The sequence below is a fragment of the Pteropus alecto genome, unplaced genomic scaffold (assembly GCF_000325575.1).
Source record: "Pteropus alecto unplaced genomic scaffold, ASM32557v1 scaffold398, whole genome shotgun sequence".
In the NCBI taxonomy this organism is placed as follows: Eukaryota; Metazoa; Chordata; class Mammalia; order Chiroptera; family Pteropodidae; genus Pteropus; species Pteropus alecto.
Window position 1 is genome coordinate 1447143 of NW_006442497.1, and position 8492 is coordinate 1455634.

General features: G+C 49.3%; 1 protein-coding gene across 1 annotated transcript in view; it reads left to right on the plus strand.

The window, feature by feature from the left end:
* The first annotated feature begins 2937 nt into the window (after nt 1-2937).
* Nucleotides 2938-8492, plus strand: part of AIPL1 (aryl hydrocarbon receptor interacting protein like 1) — an 11134-nt gene continuing 5579 nt past the window's right edge. The window contains exons 1-2 of the mRNA XM_006922413.1: nt 2938-3120; nt 3727-3906. Of these exons, the coding sequence (XP_006922475.1) occupies nt 3025-3120; nt 3727-3906 (276 nt within the window). The 5' untranslated portion in view covers nt 2938-3024. The remainder of the gene's footprint in view (nt 3121-3726; nt 3907-8492) is intronic.

Below are 8492 nucleotides of genomic sequence, written 5' to 3' on the forward strand. Positions count from 1 at the left end.
GTCTCTCGAATTGGATTGTCTTGTCACAGTTGTCTATCAGTGCCTGTCGCAATGCCTGACACAATCACGGGCATCGACACAACAGCTTATATTTGTTGAGCCCTCCCCACGTGCATGCTAAGTGCATTTCTTTATTCTGCCTTAATCCTCATGGCAACTCTATGAAGAAGGTACTATTTTTATTCCCATTACAAATGACAGAACAGACTCAGATGGGTGAAGTGTCTTGGCCAGGATGGAGCGGAGAGTCAGAACTGGAACTTAAACCCTGGATGTCTGACTCTAGCACCTGAATTCTTAACCTTTGATTACATGGCCTCATTAAGCATCAGGGTCGAATGAATGAATGCAGGAAGAGGCCCTCCTTGCTTGGGGCTTTCCAATCGCTTCTATTAGAACTGTAACTGGCAGGCCAGGTGAAGGAAGAGCAGTCTCCATGGTAACGAGAGAAGGAGGAAGAAACATTTTCTTCTGAATGAGAAGGCTCTCTCTCTGCCTTTCGGGGAATGGTGGAGTGAGGGGGTGGGAAGAGGATGTGCTGAGCTGAGCAGGCTCCTGTTGAGGGGTGAGGGGTGCAGGGGCTCCAGCTCTTCCTTGAAAGGAGAGAAACTAGTCAGTTGTTCCAAACTGAGGCTTTCTGAAGTTCACCTCCAGCCCTAATCTGCCCTGGGGGCTTCCTGTCCAACAGTAAAGCTTCCACTAGTTTTCTTGGCCTCACAGAACTGTCATTCTGAGGGAAGTAGCAGACATTAAACTGTGCAAAATGCCATGAATGTGGAGTACTAGGGGACTACCAGACGGTATAAGGGGGATGAGGAACCCCACTGGGGGTGGGGGTCAAAGCAGGCTGCCTTTAGCATATGGTACTTTAGCTGAATTAGGGGGACAAAATGAGGGACAATGTTTTCTGATAGAGGGATCTGCAAAGACCAATGGAAGGAGGCCAGAGCATTGCCAGGTTCCCAGACCAGAGAAGGCTGAGCGAGATAGAAAGGGCAGGGGCTGGGGTGGCAGAGGCAGGGGCTGCAGGGCTCCTTGGCCAAGAAAGAAGCTTAGAATTTATCCTGAGGGCAGTGGGAAGCTTTGGCTGAATTTGAAGAGGTTAGTTTGGGGGCCAAGTGGTAACTGGGGATTCGTCTAGAGGCTGTGGCCTGAGCACCTCATCTTTCTCAGCAGCAAAACCAAAATCCCTGGTATCAGCTTCAACACCCCCTTTCCCTCACTCCCCCCTACTTCCCACCTCTGCCAACTGAGGCACAATTGACCAGTTCTACCCCCTCTTGATAACTGCAATCCCTGCATGCCTTTTGACCCTTCTACAAAGGGAAGCAATTGAAAGAGTGGGAGCGTTTTAAATGTGAGACATGATTAGATCTTTTTATTCCATTGTGAATTATACCACAGACAGAAAAATACCTAAATCATAAAGCTTAGTATAGTGAATATTTATAAAGCAAACACTCATGTAACCATCCCTGGGTGAAAAAATAGAACATTGCCAGGACCCCAGAAGGAGCAACCACCCCACCCCTACTGTGTGTGCTCCCTCTCGCCCTGGACTTTATGGAAATCACTTTTATTTTTCTTTGTAGTTTTATCATCTAAGTATACATCTTACCTCCTGCACATGCAGACTGCTTTAGGTTGCTGTGTTGCCACAGAAAGGATGGAATAGAGAAGAAGACCTCTGCATCCTCCACTCCGATCCCCTGCTCCCAGCGGGGCCTAGAGCGGGGCCCTTGGAGGTCCGAGCACTCAGAGAGGAGTTCTGGAGGGGCCCGATTTGCCGCCCCAGTCTGGGTTCCTGGGCCCAGACCAGTTGGCTCAGGCTGGGCCTCCTCTGTGCTAATGGCTTCTCATGGGAGACTTTCAGGGGGGCTGGGTTTTGGTGTCTTGCCTGCTGCTCCAAGGAAGCCTCTCAGCTTCCAGGAGAGGGAGGCAGGAGAGGTCGATTCTCCTGTTTCAGTTGAGAAAATGGAGTTAGGGATAGGAGACATCCAAGGCCACCATGTCAGGAAATAATCAGCGGGATCGGCCCTTTGAATGCTGCCCTATTTGGCTCCTAGTCCAGTATTCTCATTTCTCCCTGTGATAGGGTCCTGTGTCCCCCTCTTTGTGACAAGTCAGTCTAGGGTCAAGAAGAGAAAGGTTTTTTGGCGCTCAGAATCATTACCCTCAGGACCCTGGGGAGCCAAGCCTTAAAAACTTGAACTGGCCACAAGGTAGCGCCAAACACCAAGTCTTCACATGATTTTTCACTTTAGACTAGAAAGGCAATCCCTGATGCCCTGAATAAGCTCTGCCTGGGATCCAGGCAGAAGTCCAAAGCAGAGGGGAGAGCCCGGCTGCCCCCAGCCAGACCTTGGAGGGGAGGCAGGAGTGGGGCTGGGGGAGGGCTCTTTAACTTTCCCCAAACCTACCCCTTTTCTCTTATTCTGTTTCTGTGTTCTCCCAAGCCAGAAACCAGCCCCGCTTCCCTCCTACCACATGTCACATTCTCTTGTGGGCAGATAGAGCTTGGGGAAGAGAGGAGGAGGAAACACGAAATAAGGAAGGCAGGGACTGCAAAGGCCTCAGCACCCTGGGCTGGGGTCCAAAGGGACTAAGAGTCAGAGACCAGGGCCAGTGCCAGGGACCAGGCAGGGCAGAGAGGCTCAGGTCTCCCTTCCTTTTCCTTTTTGGCGACCTGAGGCCTCTCTCCTGCTCACTCGCTGTCTCCTGTCTTCTTTTAGAAAGTTCCAGCTGACTTCCTTCTTGCTTGGGGTGGGACAAAACCAAAACTGACAGGCAATTAGGCTGGGGCCTCGCATCCCCATGAGGAGCAATGACGGCTGGAGCAGAAGGCTAGGCTGCCTGAATGGCCCTGAGGAGCAGCCTGGGGCCAGCTTCGGGCACTACCCCTCCTTACTCCTCTTATTTGCACCCCTCCCAGCAGGGCAAATCCCCAGGTCTCAGCTGCCTGAGTGGCTTCCTGTGGGTGAGATTATCTCAGCCTTGCCTAGCCGTCCCCCTCCACCCACAGCCATGGATGCTGCTCTGCTCCTGAATGTGGAAGGAATCAAGAAAACCATTTTGCATGGGGGCACAGGGGAGCTCCCAAACTTCATCACTGGATCCCGAGTGAGTGAGGTCATCCCCCTAGACCAGGTGGGCCCTCCCTGGAAGCCTCTGCATTCCTACTGGGCCACGTGGCACTGCAAACAGGCTTCAGCTTTGCCAAAAAATGGCCAGGTGGGCTCTCCCTGGAATTATCAACCCCTGGACATCTGGGAAGCTCTGAACTGGTGCTCATTCACTGGGCATTTTTGATACTTTACAAATTAAACTTCAGCATGGGGTGGGGGAAGGCTTTGGGGAATTTTCTGGAGCCCCAAATGTTGAGTGAGAAGGAAGGGCCCTCAGGGATCATGGTGCTTGTCCACAAATCTCTGGTGGGTTTCCTTGGATAGTGGAGTGGCTGGGTCTGTGGCCTCAGACGTAGGGCTTGTTTAGGGAAGGACATCCTGACCCACAGACCTGTCTAGAGTGGGATAGTGTCCTCTATGGGGAATCAATGCCTCGTCTCTGGGAGAGTGAGGGTGGGAATGCTTTCAGGGTCTGAGGCATCTCATTGGGGCTGCACGAGCTGACCTCTGAGGACAGCCATGAGAGCTGGTGACAGTTGGGTGACTCTGCTGGGCCGTGGGAGGTATGTCTAGACCAGGGGTCTACTTTCTTGGTGACCAGGTGACCTTCCATTTCCGCACCATGAAATGCGACGAGGAGCGGACAGTGATAGATGACAGCAAGCAGGTGGGCCAGCCGATGCACATTATCATTGGGAACATGTTCAAGCTGGAGGTCTGGGAAATCCTGCTGACATCCATGCGGGTCAGCGAGGTGGCCGAGTTCTGGTGTGACACTATCGTAAGTAGGCTGTGTTGGCCCATTCCTTTCTACGGGGCCCACCTACCCCTGCAGGGCTGCTATATTTCTGGAAAGTGGGGATAAAACAAAATTCTGCAAGGCAAATCCTGCATCCTCACTCCCTGCCATTGTAAAGATGGAGATAGATTCACCCCCAAAAACTAACCCCTAAAGTGACAGTCGGTGTTGTGGCTGGCTGCTGGGATGTGGAAGCAGTGCTGTGCCCTGTAGGATGAGCCTGCCCACCTCACAGTATCCACTTTTGCACAGGATTGTTAGAGGCTGGAGACTTTTGGCCACTAGTCACTTTTCTGCCCTCCCCTCTACTCCAACCAACATTGCAAAATTGTTTTCACATTTATGGCACTCTTACAAATCCCCCGTATAAGTTAGCCTTCTTGTTCTGTGGCTCAGGTGGAAACGGCAAAACTCACTGACCTTTAAACAAACATTTCTTATGGAAACTTCCAAACATATACAAAAGTCGACAAAAGTATACTGAATTTCCAAGGTCTCGCCACGCAATGCCAGCCACCATCACCCCACGGCCGATCTTGTTTCGTCCTCTTGCTCCCCACCCACATCGCTTCCTCACCTCACATTAAAGCACATTCTAGACACCACGTCATTTCATCAGTAAATACTAAAATTTGTATTTACAAAAAGAAGGCTATTAAAAAAACATGACTTTGGTATCATTATTACATCTTTAAAACCCCCTAATAATTTCTTAATATCAACTAATATCCAGTACTGTTCAAATTTCTCCAGTTGTGGCCTCATTTACTCTTTGTGGTTGGTTTGCTCAAATAAGGGTCCAAACACAGTCCATGCACAGAGCTTTGTTGCTGCATCCCTCAGGTCTCGCTTAATCTCTGGCCTTGACTCCTTTTTTTCCCCTTTGACATGGACTTGTTGGAGGAACAGGGTCACTTGTCCTGTAGAAGTTCCCACATTCTGATTTTGTTAATTGCTTCACCATGGAGTTGTCTAACATGTTCCACTATCCCCACCTTCCCCCCTAAATTTTCTAGAAATCGTGCTGTGTGCTTCCCATTGGGAGGCACTCCATGTCTGCTTACCTCTCATTGTGATGATAGGATTGATTGATGGGTTCAAATGTTGACAGCCTGATCTAGCCGTTACAAAGCTCTCCCTTGACTGTCACCTAATGCATTTAGCAGCCACTGATGGCGGGTGCCCAGACTCATTATTTTACCAGGGGCCACTGACCTTTCAAAAGAGCAATTGGAGAGAGAGGGAGAGAGTGAGTGAGCCCTGAGTTTGAATTCTGCTGTCATTTATTAGCTATGTGACCCTGGGAAAGTCCTTTCTCTTTCTGGAAATATATTATCTCATTTACAAATAAACAAATCTCTATGTTAAGGGCTGTTGTGGTTACATGATATGATGCATACTAGGGCAAATCATGGTACAGGGACTGAAAAATAGAAGCTATTATAGTGCACTAGAAGATTTTTAGAGACGAACTCCCTTGTTTTACTGATGAGATTTAAGGCTCAGAGAAAATAAGTAACTTGCTCTGGGTAGAACAAGTTAAGGAACAGAATCAGGGTGGAGACCGCCCCCCGCGCTCATTATCCAATGTCTGTTTCTCTCTATAACGTCTAGTAGAGTCAGCATGCAATGCCGTCCTCTACCACTAGGGGATCCCACCCAATGCATTATTCATTTCTTCATTCACTTAGCAGATATTAGTTGAACATCTTTCCTTTGTACGAGTCCCTGTATCATTCTTCATTCTGATATTTAAATTTTTTAAGACTATGTTTAATTATTTTTTAAAATACGTTTTATTTTAACAAGTCAGATCTTCAGAAAATTGGCTTGTGTTTTCCGTTAGTTTAAAATGATATCTATTGACTTTGCTTACAATTAGGAGCTCCTGCACTTTTGAGACCCATATGTAGCTGTAATTTAGGTGAAATGCTAGAGGCTTGGTCACCACAAGGGCCCCCTCTTCCCATGCATATTTTCTAATAGAGGAGAACTGAGCACATAGAAAGCTGTCAATAGATTATTGATTGGTTGATTGATTTTTGTTTGTTTGTTTGCAAAACCACAAGCTGCTGTTATTCTCGTAATGTGGGCATAGCTCTTTGATCCTGTGCTGTCTGTGTTCTTTTGGCCACATCAATAGTCACATGAGTGCACTGCCCATCTCACAGGCTGTTAACTTTTAAACCACAGTGACATTTAGTTTTTCCAGTAGCCCCCCACATCTCCTTCCAGCTCACAGCTGCCATGATGGCACACACACGCACAACACACACACACATACCCCTTCTTGAATAATTTACCTACCTACACATCCATATTTATCCATCTTTCTATCTATCCATATACCCAGGTATCAATTCATCCATCCCTTCTTTCAACCAATATTATTCATAATCCAGTCTTCCATCAATAAGTATCTATCTATCTATCTATCTATCTATCTATCTATCTATCTATCTATCTATCTATCATCTAATAATATTCACTGGGGACCAGATTTGGCCTGTGCTGAATGTTAGGAATAAAACAGGCAAAGTCCTTGGCTCTCAAAGAACTTGAATTCTAGAGAAGGAGCAGACACCTAAGCAAATATAGTGCGGGGCAGCTGGTGCTATGACATAATTAAGTGAGGACAGAGTGTTTTAAGGCTACAGAAGAGGGGCATCTAACTGCTTTAGAGTTTTAGGGGGACTTCTTCAAGAAGAGGTCTTGAAGGATGAATATGATTTTGCCAGGTCTAGAAGTGGGATGAGAGGCAGCGTCCAGGACAGGAAGTGGAAAAAGGCTTTGCATGTTTCATTTCATTGGCCTCTCTCTTCTATGAGGCATCTCTCAACTTCAGAATCTGAATTTTGGAAAGACTAAACAATCAGAGGGGAATCATGTGTATTTGACAAAGGACTTAAGAGGCCTGGCTTTCCCCCAGCAATTGCCGTTCCTCACTCCCTGTAGAGCCCTCTGCCTGGACAATGCTCACTGGATCACTTTGAAGTTTAGGTCTCTGCAGGGGCATAGGGCTTCCTCCCTCCTCCTCCTCCCTTAAACCAAAGAGACAGAGTCAGTCAGGGGCTCTGGGAGCTTTTGCCCTGAAATGCATTTCTGCCTGTCCTGCACTCCCTCCCATGTCCCCTGGACACTGGTCTCTATGTGGCATTTTTGCTGGTGCCCAGTCTTGTGAGGCCAGGGGTTTGCAAACTCAAATTCCACAAGGGACCAGGAGCCCTGGTTGACTGGAAATCATCTGCCCCATCCAAAGCAGACGGCTGCCCCTCAGCTCACACTGGATGGTTGACATGTGAAAAGGGCAGATCCATTGTGGCTGGATATTCTGAGTTTTTGAGGCAAGCCAAAAATCTTCATTAGCATATGAACTCTTTCAGTGTTCATATGTTGGAAACTAATTAACAAAAAACTACAATGTGAAGGATGTGACAAACCAGTCTGTGAGCTGAATAGGGCCAGTAGCATGCCAGTTTGCAACCTTCAGTATAGATAGAGCCACTCATTCAGAACCAGAGAGAGGGGCAGTGGTCCCAGGCATCCACTTCCTCAGTCACAGCCCTGTAGGCCGAGCAAATCCCAAGGGCGTTAGTCTAGCTCCAAAGAGACCCTCCTGTGACTCTGGCTGCCTCTGGCCTGCAGCTGGGCAAGCAGGGCCTCAAAGGAGGGCACGGAGCAGAGATCTCCACCCTCTTTCCTCCCTCTGAGGTGCTGCCCAGGGCTGGAGGGGGACACTCTGGAGTTCTACTCTTTCTCTGCCCTTTATCTTCCTTTCTGGAATTTTGTCCCACTCCTGGCAGCACTGCACAGTCCGCCGTGCTGACCAGGCCTTGGCAGTGCTCAGGTGGCAGGCGTTCAGCTGGACAAGGCCTTTGAGGCCGTGGACAAAGAACAAACTGACCGGGCGTCCACAGCTCACAGTAGGCTGGCCGGAGGCAGGGACCTGTGAGGTGGGGGCTGCCGTGCCAGGCCCAGGAGTGCCTCCTCCTCATCCCAAGCTGATCCCAGGGGCTTCTCCCTCCCACGGTCCAGCCTTAATCCCAACAGGCTTAACTGCCATCTGGTTACCTCTCTCACAAAGAAGCCGAGGGCTTTCAGGGCTGATCCTGGCTGTTGGGGGAGGGGAGAGGGTGACCTTCATCCCCATGCTGGTGACATGAGGCCAAGCTGAACCATTTCTGCCCCCACACTTCCCAACAGTGTGTCTTCACTGGAGTTGTCATGTGTGAGCCTGAGATGGGCCATGTCAGGACCCAGCCCAAGGAGAGATGTTCTCAGAGACCACCCCGTGGGGTTTCCCAGCTCATAAATGGGGCAGCTGAGGCCCAGAATGGCACGAGTCTGGCCTTAGGCTAAGAGGCTGATTTCCCCAGCCCTCTTCCTCCTCGAGGTGGCAATCCCAGCTCCAGTAGCTGGCTGTGGTGAGCCAGACCTATATCCATCTGTACCATCTCATTTAATCCCTACAACAGCACTACTACTGGTGCAACCGAGGGGCCCAGAGCTCGGAAAGGGCTGGCAGCCTGGGCTCACTGCTAACCAGCAGCATTGTCAGGATGCCGACA